Below are 15,222 nucleotides of genomic sequence, written 5' to 3'. Positions count from 1 at the left end.
CAAGGTGTCGCCGCCACAGCATCGGCTGATCCACAACACCCAGATCTTGAAGAACGAGAAAACCCTAGCCCGGTGCGGTGCGTGCTTTCCCTAATATGCCATGGTCAGTTTGATCAGTCATGTGCATGAGCTTCTCTATTAGACAACGCTATTTCAACAGAGTATGTCTTGTTTGTTATACTACTATATTTTTAGGCATCCGCACAACCTTGAGGAGCTTTGTTTTAAGAACCGGAACATCTATGGTGTGCTTTTGTCTAAAATCCGTGAACAAGTAGAGCAATGGCCGACCCTGCATTACCATACGGAAAGAATTTTACTCCCTCCATTCCTAAATATAAGTCTTTGTAGAGATTTCACTATAGACCACATACGGATGTATCTAGATGCATTTTAGAATATAGATTCACTCATTTTGCTCTGTATATGGCCCATAGTGAAATTTCTCCAAAGACTTATATTTAGGAACGGAGGGAGTAGATGGTAATACTTTTGCCACGGAGACATCCTGGAATTAAAAGGCTAATAATTGACTAATATCATGCGAGGTTCTAATATATCAATGACTAATATACTCTAGATATCTTATCGCGGGCGTCCTAGACTAGAAAACTTCTGTCCATGAGTATCCATTAGTATTTCCAGTGTATTTCTGAATTTTCTCACTGTGGACTTGCCACTTTATACCTTCATGATTCCTGTAATTTTTCAAGATGACTTGGCATAGTTAACTGGAGATGTTCCGTCATTCAAACATGCTAATGGCCAAGCAAAATATTCAGGTATACTGGAAACACCCATAGCTAGATGCCTATACCTTACAGGCACACTTTATTGTAGTAAGATGCTTATATGCAAAAGTATTAAAACCTGATATACCCAGACTGTCGTAATTCATGCTTGTCTGTGCCTTCTAGGTAATATGCCCAACATGCTTCTGCATGAGAATGGCTATGGCAAGTAAGCATGAGAAATATATATGTCCCTTTGATTAAATTTGGGCAATTTGAGGTGTGCCTGCTGGTTATGCAAAAAGATAAATCTGTCTAGCAATTGTATTCTATTGATGTGGTTATTTTTAGAAAAGGAGCAGGACCCCCGGCCTCTGCATTCTATTGATGTGTTAAAGCCTTAATCAGTCTTTCCTGTATACTCCGAAAATTTACAGCTAGATGAAGCTGGAACATTAAGGTACTTGAGTAAGATTCATAAGGATCATCAGCTATTCATGCAAGAGCAAGTCATGATCCATCTCACTTGCATGCCTGTAGGCTGGAGACGAGTCATGTTTGGTCGCACATGGGAGCTGTTCTTGTGAACTTGGGAGATGAGATTGTCGCCAAGCTGCCGAGGAAGGAGCGGGTGACATTTGTACCTAAACGGTATCGAGTTTTGTATGTTTTTATCTCCTATGGTATTCCGATTACGAGTCACATTACCAATCATTCGACAATTATAGTTTTGATATTTTAGTTCCATCTCAATCATTCATTTCTGCCTGATCAAACATGAACGTGCAACTGCTTTTTTAAAGTTTGGATCAAAAAATTGTTTGCAAATAGAGGTTAGTGAAGCCTTTTCTTGGCCTCGGCAGACCTGCACCCCACACGCGCCCGACATGAGCTATAACTATTCTACATATTATGAGACATTTAATTTTGTGTGCTTCGTGTAGGCTATTCATCTAGGACATGGTTTCCTTTCAAAATGTATAGTTTGGCCAGATTTCTTTACACTGAGGGGCTTAAATTCTCTGGATATTTCTCACTGTTGGGTTTGTATAGTTGCTATCCTCGATCATGATAATTGATGGTATATTTTGTGGCATAGAGATTGAGTAGTGAATGGGCTATATGTTTTTCCTTTTAAAGTCGTTGTTGTTTTGTAGAGGAACCCTATTTTCTCAATGTACGAGATATATAGACATATATGAAAATGATCATGTACAATTTTCTTCATCATAATAGCTTGAGTTTGTTACAAAGTATAGACTCTCAAAATTGGTATGAAGCCATGCCATTATATTGTACTACTTTCTTCATGTTACATGCTTACATGTCTGAAGGGATTTGTTAAAACATACCATGTACCATTTTATTTTTAGGTGGCACAATCTGTTTTTTTTTGCTGCAGAGAAATGTTTTAATATGCTATAACTTTGAGAGTTACATATCTCTAGCTTGTGCGCATGATGACCAAATACTACAGAGGAACTTTTTAATCGATGATGGGAATTCATTTTAATTTATGATCCTTGAAAATATATGAGAATATCTTTGGCACGTCATAGGAAAAAACAATTTGAAAGAAAGTTGTGGTGAAATTGGCTATCATAATGTGAACTTGCTTATTTTAATCCTAACGGCATATGTGAATTAAATGTTTTGTGTCATTTGTTAATGCTTGCTTTGAGGAAGTTATGTAAATTGGTGCTTACGTATCTCAATGTGGCTGAAAAAAAGCTATTTGTAAGATCAAGTGGATTGTAGTGTCTTTCGATATCAACATATCATGATTGAGTAGTGAATGGGATAAATGATGACCTACCGCGACTTCGTTGGCCACACCCATCCCCGCCTCCCAATCACTCCAAAGGAACACGGCCCTGCCGCCCTCTCCTTCCACTAGAGCTCAGCCACAATGACCGGCTGCCGCAGGACACTGGCCTATCCCACGCCGCTGCCAGCCGTCTGGATGCTGCGCTGGAGTCTCTCGCGGTCGCTGGGAGCCGGGGCGCGTTCCTCCACAACGCCGTGATCCAGGGCTTCGTCGACGCGGGCCTCCCGGCTGGGGGGCACTCTGGCCGCCTACCGGCGGCATGCTGGACACTGAGAGGGTGTTTGACGGAGCGTCGGCCAGGGACATCGTCACGTACAACTCCATGGTGGACGAGTACGTGCCCAGAGGTCTCTTGGGGCGATGGCTCTGTACTACTTTAGGGTGATGCACGAGTTGCAGCATGCCGGAGTTGGGATTATTCGCCGCCCTTGACGCTTGCTTCCTGGAACAGGTGTTGATGCAAGGGCATTGGCTGGAGCGAGACGTCAAGGTCGGCACCTCTCTTCTTGACACGTACTACAAGTGTGTGACGTTGCTTCTAATGAAGGTGGCGAAGATGATTGAGGAGGTGGAGGGGACGCTCGGCATGCCGCCGGAGTATATCTCCGACGCACTCCTTGAGCTGGATCATGACCTACACGGATACATCCATCCCAATCTCAAGATGCTCATCAATTACATCGACAACCTCCCACCAGTGTGAACTGTGAAGATCCCATTCCCTATTTCATCCAATCCGATCTTTATGGTAGTTCTAACATTTGTGTTCTAGGATTTTTTGATGAAACAACATGGTACCGGAAGTGATGTGTTATTTTGATGAGTTGGTCGGGGTTCTCGTTTGTCAAGCTTTGGTAACAGGCATAGTGCGATGTACTAAACAATTTATAGCAGGGATAGTCACTCCAGATTATTCCGATTTGTTCATCGTCGAACTTATCCTCTCAAACTACATCAGTAGAAGTTTATCTCTGTTTTCCCTCGTTGTTGTTCAAGTTGTCAGGTAGTATTGATTTTCAGGATTTATACATCAAAGGTTTTAAAACATTACTATATTCCATACCAAGTATAATGTTATGCATACAAAGAATAATGAAACTAATTAGATGAGTTCCCGTGTCACTAATTTGTGATCAGATTTCATTGTTCAGGTTCTGGTTTCATTTGTTGAGCTATTTTAATTTCTTTTCATGCGAGCAATGAAAACACTTTATGACTGGTACTACGTAGAAACTTTAATACGTTGGTTGTGGAATCATGGTGGTGATTTGGATTTCTTCACTGAATTATGATAGACTTCCATTTTGGGGGCTATCTGTTTTGACTCCATGTGCTATATTTTGTTACCGAATGGAAAATACAATGTCTTACTCTTGATATAAATAGACATGAGACTTATTGAGAATTTTATCTGCAGCGTGTGTTCTCATACTTTTCACATGAAATCTTGAAGTAAAGTAGAACCAAGGCTATGCGGATGGCAGCGGTGGCTCGGAGAAGAGAATAAGTGGGGGTGCGAGGAGTGATGTGGACTGCGGAACGGAAGGAAGGGGAGGAAAGCTGCGCCCATGAACTATGCCCATAGCTTGATGTCAAACTTCATTGCAACTCTTGTTAGATCCTAGAGAATTAGTATGGGGCCCCTTCAGGAATTTACAATTACCCCATTAATGAGTTTTAGTTAATTAATATTCCAGGTTTCATTGTGCCTCAGTTTCCTCTTGGGACGTTGGCCCCGAGGTGCGAACTCTGTCACCCATGTTGATATAAGGAGCCCATGACTTAGATCTTTTCCGAGTTATCTCTCACATGACCCGATGAAGTAAACGAGAAGGTGGCGCATGTTGTGCGCGGAAAGGCAATGAATAGGAAGGACAACTGTGCCGGCAACAACAACAAACAAGTAGGGTGGGTGGGATGGGCAGGTCAAATCTAAGAGTCAGTGGTGTTAGTCCTCCGGTGGCTGCCGCACTCAGAGTAGGAAAGTGCTATGGTGAGTAGCAGGCCGCGCGCCATGGTGATCGCCCTCGGCGTGACGGTGTGCACCCCTTGGCATCGAGAATCGACCTGGGATGGCCTTGTCATGGAGATTGATGGTGCAACAGCGCGACTGTGCTTGACATGACTCGGCTGCGGTAGAAGATTTAGAGAAAATACCATCTAAATTATCTATATGTACCTACAATTTATAAAAATGGGATTCACATTGTACCATGCAAATGAAGCTAAAGACAACATTTTTCACATTGTATGGAAATATCTTAAACACATCAAGCAGATCCAAGTTTGTGACTGATATTTAGTCAGATCATTGCCCTCTACGTACACAACTTTCTATTATTTTTTATCAACTTACAACACAAATGAAGTTGATTAAAATACTTTTCGATCGTTACACGCTAAGATTTCTATAGATGCAAAATTTGACATGCATTATGTTTATATATGCAACTGCAAAAAAAACATCTCATGGCCCGTGGCAACGCACGGGCATTCTACTAGTTATGGTTAGAGCATCATTGAGACAAGTTTCACAAGAATTTTCCCTTTTCGTTTTTAGCAAACTCTTCCCTCCCAACTTTGCCGGCAAGTCCGTGGATTCGCTTCCCCTCTGCCTGCCTGCTACTCCGATGGCCGGTGGCGGGGAGGGGAATCCCGATGCCTCCGCTCCGATTAGTAGTTTAGGTTAGTGTTTTTAGTTCTTGTAGGTGTGGTGCAGACGGATGGCGGTGCTAGTTCTTTGAGTTTGTCTTCTGGGCTCCGATCCTCCTCGAATTTGTCGTCTAGACATTGTCGACAGAGCTCCGACATAGATTCCTGTCGTCTCTTTGGGGCGGTGAGGTTAGGGTTTCTCGTCTTGTGGCGATATCTAGTGTTAGGTGCTTAAGATCTATACAAGGGTTCAATGATGACAACTGCGGCTCTAGGGCGCTGGCCCTTAGGGGCACGTGCACGGAGACTTCCCGGTTGTCATCAAGAAAGGTCAAACTGGCTCCGGTAGAGAAACGGCGACAACGGCGCGTCGGCGGCTCGTTCTGACTGCAGTAGTGCTTGTTGTGGGTCTTGAAATCTCAATGTAATTTTTATTATGTTTGAGATGCTTGTACTTCCACTCAACTTTAATAATAGATCTGGATTATTTTCACAAAAAAGATGAGTTCACAAGGATAAGAGGCGCCCTAATGACCAGCTGTCAATCAAGATAAAGGGAAGCAACAATAGTGGCATTCGACACTCAAAAACTTTTTGTGAATGTTTACAAGACATGTGTCTACAACCTTTGAGAAATGCAAATCGAATTCGAAATACGAATGGAGAAACAGAAAAAAGACAGACTGGCATGAATTTCCTTTTTTGTTTCTCCACATGTTTTTTTTCCGCGAACACAGAAAAGATTTGCGTGTCGATGTATTAGAAGGAAAATGGAATGTACAGAGGGTGGCTGCCGAAGGCGAACCACACAACAGCCAGGGTCAGCGATTGGGCGATCTTATGCCCATGGCCAGTACAACGCCCACAAAGAGTGTTAATCTGCAATTCTTTGATATCCTAGGTATCTACGGTTCCACTCAAAGCTACAAATGCTACGAAAGACATTCTCAATGCCCCTTACAGACAAGAAGAGGTAAAAACTGCACTTTTTCAGATGTTCCCAATAAAAGCTCCGGCTCCGACGACTTTCATGCTCACTTTTTCCAGCATCATTGGGACATCTATGGTGAAGAAATAACCAGATGGTTTTGAGAGTTGTGGAGGGGACTGAGTCGACGGAATGCATTAATGAAACAATCCTGGTTTTGATCCCTAAGGCCTCGTTTGGATGCTGGGTAGGAAAAACCCTGGGCCATAAACTCCTAGGGGAGATTCCCCTATGCACATGCAACCCCTCCCACCACGTGGGAGATGTTCCCATTGTCCAGGTGCCCAAATAGTAACATGGGAGGGAAGGAAATCCCTTGCATACTATAGACACATATAATATAGCAGATCTTACATAAAAATTCTACAGATAATTTTGGAAAACAACCAAATCATAGATAAAAATTCCACGAATAATTCTGAGAAACAACAAAAATCACATTGCACAAATAATTCTGAGAAACGACAAAAATCACAGGCACATAACAAAGGTTCATAATTCATGTCAACTAGAATTTTAAAAATATTACTACAACTTATCCATCACTTCATCAAGCTTAAGAGTCTGTATTTCACGATGATCGAGCATTGGCCTAAGCCGTTTTCATGTGCGGAAATAAAAGCAATCATTACAAGAGTTATTGATACATCATCAAGTTTGTGCACTATAAAAAGTTCTGGATTATAAGTTGCCATGTCCAACGCAGGGATACTTTTGAACAAGATGGGCCGCAAAGCAACAATCACATCCTACTCCGGTCTTTTCTCCACTCCTTCCTCGACATCATGTACCACAACTTGATGCTGGTTGAATGACAAAAAGAAATAAGTTAGCTAGCATCAGTTCAGAATCTCACAACACTATTTTGTAGTATAAGCAAACTAATGAAATAGTATCAACCAACATATGATTTATGCACTGTGCATAAAAAATCAAGACTACAAATATAGTTTAGGAACGCAATCACAAGGCTGTCCAGTAACCCAATTTGTTTACTTGAAAAAGTCTCCAGATGAACAGGGCAATATATTGATGTGAGGTGAGTTATGAGGCAATAGGAGGTGCAACCAATGGGAGGAGTCCACCAAATTAAGTATCACTAACAAGCTTGTAAAGGTACACAGAAACTACCAAACAAAAGGCAGTAACATTTCTCCAAATGTGTGGCTCTTCTAGTCAGTTTTAAAAGAATGAAGTGTGTTTTGTCTTTGCTTATCTATCATCGATTAACAGATAGAAACAAGCTTATACAAAGCTCCAGTCAATAATGCCACAAAGTAAATAAATATAAATGGATGTAGTGCAAAACAAGAAGGTGAACTGGTTACACACCTTATGCTATCTACATCTCAGAAATCTCCTCCTTCAACCAATAAAGCCGAAGATTTGAGTCCTTGGTATTGATGAATATTTCTCGATTCATTGGGCATTTAAAAAGCCGCAGTGCCTTTGCTTTTTCTGCAACTGATAGATCTTCCATTGGTTCTAGTGCAGCCACACAGTTTCCAATCGAGAACATGTCATCTGGCTTTGATTCCTTCAACTCGTCAACCAGTTTTGCAGATTGTTTCTTTCAAAAATCCATGTAATCCTCAAGTACAACAGTGATCTGACTTTGCTTCCTCTTTTTCACAGGCAGTGCTCCCTTTTGTTCAGAGTTGGTAGATGTTGTAGCTTTAGGTTCATCTCTTCTTGATGCCCATTGCCCTTGTAGATCAGACGAGGACATACCATCATCAACATTGGTAGAGGAGATACGGTTCAAATCATTGGTAGAGGAATCCATAGGAGAAATGGCATCGCTTGTGAGATCCACTTGCGGAATTGATACAAAGTTCAAGTCTCCTGAAGCAACACTTCCTGCTCCAAAAAAAGAAACATATCAGCATGTTCTCGTAGAAACATCAGATTCATCTATAATTGCAAATACATATATTACTGCCACCCATTCCGGAAAGAAACTATATATACACATAACTTGGTCCTTCATCGTACAACTTTTTAGAAAGAAAAAGAGCACTCAAGCAGGGTCCGATGGAAACACATGAAAAAATACAGGTATCTCAACAATCTCCCAAATACTATATAATTAAAGCAAGAATGAAAAGGATTTAATATGCAGGGTCGACGGAAACACATGATACAGGAAACACACCTTCATGTAGTAAAGCCAATGACTTGAAGAGCATGAATGGTTTTGAACGGAACTTCTTTACCCTTGCATTATCCTATTGAATGCAACAACATTGTATGGTTGGGATCAATAAAACAATGCCTTGAAGAGCATAAATGGCAGTGAACAAACAATATATCAAGAAAAGAGCTAACCTTGATAAGTTTATCCCATATTATAGGTTCAGCGATGATCATGCAAAGTGTATCATCCCATCCCGTGCCGCTCTGTTTCCGAGAGTCTCTCACTGCCTTATAATTTCCTTTTAAATCCTTATCCTTCTCTTGGATTTGTTGCTTGGTGAAATTAGCTAGTGGAAATTTCTGATTTGTATTTGTAATTCTAGTCCACCCTTCAGCAGTCCACCCATTTTGACCTCGATAGATGGGATTGTTGTGGTCAAGCATTATATCAACAAGACCTTTCTCATATGCATGGTCCCAAGATGCCCTAGGCGCTGCCATTGCTACATTATTGAACCAACAATGGGGTACTAGTTAAATTTCTCTCTACCACTGCTTTACCTAAGAAAAGGTGAGAAAAACTTTATAAAATAAACTCATGTCCGACTAGTTGTAATAATCAGCCCACATTTGCATCGCGATTTGATCTCTAAGAGTGTTTCCATTGTTTGCCTCATTGTGATGATATTGGTTGACATCATCTCCCTCTGGAACATCAACATATGTTTCTGGTGGAATTAAAGGTGGTTGGTGATCCAACCATGCCTCATCACCACTTTGAGCTCTAATGATGTTATGGAATACAGCACATGCCGCCGGAATCTTGATTTGTGACTCTATTGGGTAGTGATTGCCCACTTTCAAGATAGGGAAACGTTTTTTTAGAACACCAATGCTCCTTTCGATGTGGTTCCGGAGAATTGCATGGGTATGGTTGAACAGCTCCCTATGGTCGGCATAGCCCGTATTAGATGAGCGCCGCCTCCTAAATTCACTCAGGTGATACCGAACTCCTCGATATGGTGCAAGAAAAGAAGGCGTGTTTGCATATCCACCATCTACGAGATAAAATTTTCCATCTGGCACATGAAACCCCTTTCTAATAGCAGAACGAAGAACTCCTGCATCTGATGCAGACCCTTCCCACCCACATGAAATAAATGTGAAATTCAGATCAAAATCACATGCAACCATGACATTCTGTGAGAGGGTTCCTTTCCTATTCCTAAATGGGGGGGCCTTATCTTCAGCAATAGTGATGGGGATATGTCCATCTATAGCACCAATGCAGTTCTGCACATTGAAAAAGAAACAAAAAAGTTGGTAGGTTTAGAAATCTATGTGGAGAAGTTTTCAAAAATTCCATTGATATGGAGATGTGTGTGTAGTGGTTCACCTGGAAATAAGGCCAATAGCGATTGTTTGAAACAATCTTCGGATGGGGCTGGAGTGAACTTGGAATCTTTATAAATCTTTGGGCTAGAGTTGGAATTAAGTCAAAAATCCTGTTTATCTTCCTATGAATTGTTTCTGCGCTGTGTTGGAAGTATTTTTGTAGATCTTGATTACTAGCATTGTGCGAAATCATGTACATGAACATTGCCAACTGCTCCTCGACAGAAACACGCGACGTGCCCTTCAATAGATTCTCTCTTCTAAGGTAATCCACGATAGACTTAAAAATCTCATGTTCCATCCGAAACTCAACCCTAGACCAACTCTCGTGGCCTTCTAATATTTCCTTAACCTTTGCAGCCCCGGATGAAGATGATGTGTGAACTAGATGCTTTTCCTCATAAAGGGAAGCATATAAAGCGGGAACCAAAAGGAAAAATAGTTCATCGTCTTCTTCTTGTTCTTGCAAGATAGTCTTAATAATTTTATTTCTCCTAGAATCCATCACTATTATACCCAATGAAAACAAGATTAATACAACGATAATAATTATAAATAAAGCAATAATAATACCATCTCTATTGTGGCTGCAAAGAACCAATAGCTAGGAGCCTAGAAAGCTCAGGAGTGAATACAAAGATAATACCATTTCTATTGTAACATCTACGTACATAATTTAGAGCATTAGTTTTCCCATATACTAAAATAAGACCACTTTCAATACTAGGCAGAGAAAATAACACCATAAGAGCAGTAGTTTTGCATAATTTAAGCTTCCTCAATGACCAGGGATGACTACGTCACATACCTTTCTTACTCTGAGTGAAAACTTCTCAATGACAGATGAATCAAAAGGCACCAAGCAATTGAACACAAAGTCTTCGGATAAAGCCAACTTCCAATGTCAGAGCAGACCCACAAATCAGCACCTACTAGAAATCAATGGTCACTCATCAGTCAGACAAACCAAACAAAATATTTGTTGGTTTCACAACTAGATAAGCTAGGATCAATCAAATGCAGCGTGTGAGTATAGGACATAGGCCATTCTTCCTGTATACCACTCCATTTTTCAACTATAAAACAGAACACAATGAAATGACTCTGTTACTCTACATGGTAAGCTATTATTATTCCCAGGTTTCACGTAACAATTTGGCAAACAATATATGTAACTCTTCTGCATGCACTTCGAGAGAGCAAAGCAAGATCGACGGCCATTGAGCAAAACATGATCGGCCGCAGTTTAGCAATTCACGTGGTGAACCACAAATTGGCGCATGTTGTTTCAGTTTGTAGTCAACATACATATGGTACATGTTAAAGGGTTCGGATTGATTAGCTGGCAACATACATAGGCTAAACAAAGGGGTCAAGGAAAACTAAGAATTGCTTATAAGAATGGGGGCACTAAATAATTCATCATATCCTATACTGAATTTCTAGTACATGATGATAAGATAATACTCCCAAGTCAAGCACCTCCTTGACTGAACCCACCCATAAACAAATTTGCCTTCTTCACAATATACTAGAACATTGTGCATATAGATTAGCATGACAGGGAGGAAAAGGTGGTTGTGCTCACTTGTGAGTTCAAGACAGTAAGATGCACTGCAAAACGTTCGATGTTCTTCAGTACAGTTGCTAACTTGGGTACAAATCTCAGACAGGAGAGGAGGTCCTTCGATCTGTACAGGCGGTCGTCAGTTTGTGTAGCAGAAAAAGAAATCACCATGGCGAAGAAAAATGGTGAGTGGAAGAGGAGGAGGAGGGGATAACCTTGGTGAGGAAGAGGAGGATGACCTCTGGCCGTCGTCTTCGCCGGAGGTGAGTGAAGCTTTGAGGCAGAGACGAGATCCGAGAAGGGGGAGAATGATGCCCCCGGTCGTCATCGTCGTCGCCCCCGCCGGAGGAGCGGGGCGCGGAGGTGTAGGGCAGTGGTGCGTGTTGCCCGGTGGAGCGTTGGACGGAGGAGGGCGGAGCGTGGTGGTGCATCGTTCGTGGATCTTGCCGCCGCCGCCTCTTGTTCAGGAGATCGAGCGAGCGAGGGTTTCCTCCCTGACCAACGTAGACGTGGAAGGCCCTCCCGGGGAAAAGTCGCGGAATGGGCGGGGCTACCCCTCGGTCATGGGCCTCCAAATGCGCCGGTGGATCACCCCGGGCTGAGTTGGCTCATGGTTTCCTGGCCCGGGGAACAGGCAGGGATCCCGGGGGGATACCCGGCATCCAAATGAGGCCTAAGGAAAAAATCCCACCCTCCTAACTCAGTTTCGCCCTATCAACCTATGTAATGTCTTATATAAAATGGCTTTCAATGTGATTTCCAACCACCTTAAATTGGTTATACCCGACATTATTTCTGAGGAACAGTCAACCTTTGTCCCAGGAAGGTTGATTACAGATAACATCGTCACAACATATGAATGCCTCACATCATCACAACATATGAATGCCTCCACTTCATGAAGAGAAATAAAGCAAATAAGCATCCGTCTTGAGCTTTCAAACTTGATATGATGAAAGCCTATGATAGAGCGGAATGGTCTTACTTACAAGCCATTATGCTAAAACTAGGCTTCGCAGAGAAGTGGGTGGATATTGTCATGAGCCTGGTATCCACGGTGAAATTCCCAGTCATGTTTAATAGTAAGAAGCTAGAGGAGTTTAAGCCATCACGAGGAATCAGACAGGGGACCCAATATCTCCCTACTTGTTCTTGTTAGCGGCAGAGAGCCTCTCGTGTCTTTTAAAATCAAGAAGAGAGTCATACAATTTGCATGGACTACAAGTGGCACCTACGGCGTCGTCGGTAAATCATCTTTTATTTGCTGATGACAACCTGTTGTTCTTCAAGGCAAACGGTGGGGGGCCCTACTGAGGTGAACCATGTACTGGACATTTATTTTCAAGCAACCGGACAATGCATAATCTATGGGAAGTCATCAATTTTCTTTAGCAAAGGAGTGCCTCATAGTACCAGCAATGAGATCAAAACTTTTCTCAATGTTCCTAATGAAACTCTGAATGAAAAATATCTGTGAATGTCATCTAACATTGGGAGCTCAAAGAATGGGGCTTTCAAATACCTCAAAGATCGCCTTTGGAGTAGGGTGCAAGGGTGGATTGAGAGTATTTTGTCGGCGGTAGGTAAAGAAGTGCTTGTGAAATCAGTTGCACATGCTATCATAGTTTACTCCACGTCCTGTTTCAAGCTCCCATGACGTATGTGTGAACACCTAAATATGCTCATAAGGAAGTACTAGTGGGGTAGTAAAGAAGGACAATAGAAGCCTCATTGGGTATCTTGGACCACCATGACACAACCGAAGGGCATGGGCGGCCTAGGATTCAAGGATTTTTAACTTTTCAACCTCGCAATGCTGGCCGGGCAAGCTTGGCTGTTACTATAGCATCTAGAGTCTCTTAGTGCGAGATTGTTTAAGAGCATCTACTATCCCAATGACACTATTTTGCATGAACCTCTAGGTGGTCACCCTAGTCAGGTTTGGAGGGATATTGTTGAAGGGAGGAATATCATGAAGCAAGGTCTGATCTAGCGTATTGGTAATGTGTAGGATCGAGAAGAGGTGTCCAGAGGGAGGGGGTGAAGGAAATATGCCCTAGAAGCAATAATAAAGTTATTATTTATTTCCTTATATCATGATAAATGTTTATTATTCATGCTAGAATTGTATTAACCAGAAACATAATACATGTGTGAATACATAGACAAACAGAGTGTCACTAGTATGCCTCTACTTGACTAGCTCGTTAATCAAAGATGGTTATGTTTCCTAGCCATATACAAAGAGTTGTCATTTGATTAACGAGATCACATCATTAGGAGAATGATGTGATTGACTTGACCCATTCTGTTAGCTTAGCACTTGATCGTTTAGTTTGTTGCTATGGCTTTCTTCATGACTTATACATGTTCCTATGACTATGAGATTATGCAACTCCCGTTTATCGGAGGAACACTTTGTGTGCTACCAAACGTCACAACGTAACTGGGTGATTATAAAGGTGCTCTATAGGTGTCTCCAAAGGTACTTGTTGGTTGGCGTATTTCGAGATTAGGATTTGTCACTCCGATTGTCGGAGAGGTATCTCTGGGCCCACTCGGTAATGCACATCACTATAAGCCTTGCAAGCAATGTAACTAATGAGTTAATTGCAGGATGATGTGTTACGGAACGAGTAAAGAGACTTGCCGGTAACGAGATTGAACTAGGTATTGAGATACCGACGATCGAATCTCAGGCAAGTAACATACCGATGACAAAGGAAACAACGTATGTTGTTATGCGGTTTGACTGATAAAGATCTTCGTAGAATATGGAGGAGCCACTGTGAGCATCCAGGTTCCGCTATTGGTTATTGACCGGAGACGTGTCTCGGTCATGTCTACATAGTTCTCGAACCCGTAGGGTCCGCACGCTTAAAGTAAGATGACGGTTATATTATGAGTTTATATGTTTTGATGTACCGAAGTTAGTTCGGAGTCCCAGATGTGATCATGGACATGACGAGGAGTCTCGAAATGGTCGATACGTAAAGATCGATATATTGGACGACTATGTTTGGACACCGGAAAGGTTTCGAAAGGTTTTGGACATTTGTCGGAGTACCGGGGGTTACCGGAACCCCTCGAGAACTAATGGGCCTTGTTGGGCCTTAGTGGAGAGAGAGTGGAGCCGGCCAGGGCAAGAGGCGCGCCCCTCCCCTTAAGTCCGAATAGGACAAGGAAAGGGGGGCGCCCCCCTTGCCTTTCCCCTCTCCCACTCCTTCCTTCCCCCTCCTTCTTGGACTAGGAAAGGGAGGGGCAAACCTACTTGGAGTAGGTTTCCCCCTCCTAGGGCGCGCTACCCCCTTGGCCGGCCCTCTCCTCCTCCCCTGTAACGCCCCGAGACCGATGTGCCAGGTGTCCTCCAGTTATTCGCTGTGTTGCCTTGTCTTTTGCTTGCGTGTCATGCGTGTCATATCATGTCATCATGTGCATTTCATTTGCATACATGTTCGTCTCATGCATCCGAGCATTTTCCCCGTTGTCCATTTTGCAATCCGGCGCTCCTATGTCCTCCGATGTCCCTTTCTACCTCTTTTCGTGTGCGGGTGTTAAACCTTTTCAGATTGGACCGAGATTTGTCATGCGGCCTTGGTTTACTACCGGTAGACCGCCTGTCAAGTTTCATGCCATTTGGACTTCGTTTGATACCCCAACGGTTAACCGAGGGACCGAAAAGGCCTCATGTGTGTTGCAGCCCAACACCCCTACAAATTGGCCCAAAACCCACCTAAACCCCTCCCATCATCTAGGCCGTTCGATCACAATCGCGTGGCCATAAACCGCACCTCATTTGAACTCTCCTAGCTCCCTCTACCTATAAATATGTCCTCCCGTCCATTTTCGCGAACGAAACCCTAGTCTTCCTCTACCTCGCGCCACCGGACGCATCTCCGCCACCGGCCGGACTTGTCCGCTGCCC

At 42.7% G+C, this 15,222-nt stretch overlaps 1 protein-coding gene and 1 pseudogene across 1 annotated transcript; both read right to left on the bottom strand.

Annotated features, from left to right (window-relative positions):
• Positions 1-6,658: 6,658 nt before the first annotated feature.
• LOC125526437 lies at positions 6,659-8,935 on the bottom strand (annotated as a pseudogene).
• On the bottom strand, positions 8,872-10,473 carry LOC125526436. The gene is made up of 2 exons (XM_048691145.1): positions 9,732-10,473; positions 8,872-9,628 (listed from the first exon to the last, which is right to left on the bottom strand). Exons 1-2 carry the CDS (start codon positions 10,233-10,235, stop codon positions 8,942-8,944), a joined length of 1,191 nt encoding a protein of 396 aa, XP_048547102.1. The 5' UTR covers positions 10,236-10,473; the 3' UTR covers positions 8,872-8,941.
• Positions 10,474-15,222: the final 4,749 nt, after the last annotated feature.

Source organism: Triticum urartu, unplaced genomic scaffold, assembly GCF_003073215.2.
Source record: "Triticum urartu cultivar G1812 unplaced genomic scaffold, Tu2.1 TuUngrouped_contig_10119, whole genome shotgun sequence".
Classification (NCBI taxonomy): Eukaryota; Viridiplantae; Streptophyta; class Magnoliopsida; order Poales; family Poaceae; genus Triticum; species Triticum urartu.
The sequence above is the reverse complement of the archived record's forward strand: the minus strand, read 5'-3'. Positions and strand labels throughout refer to the sequence as shown.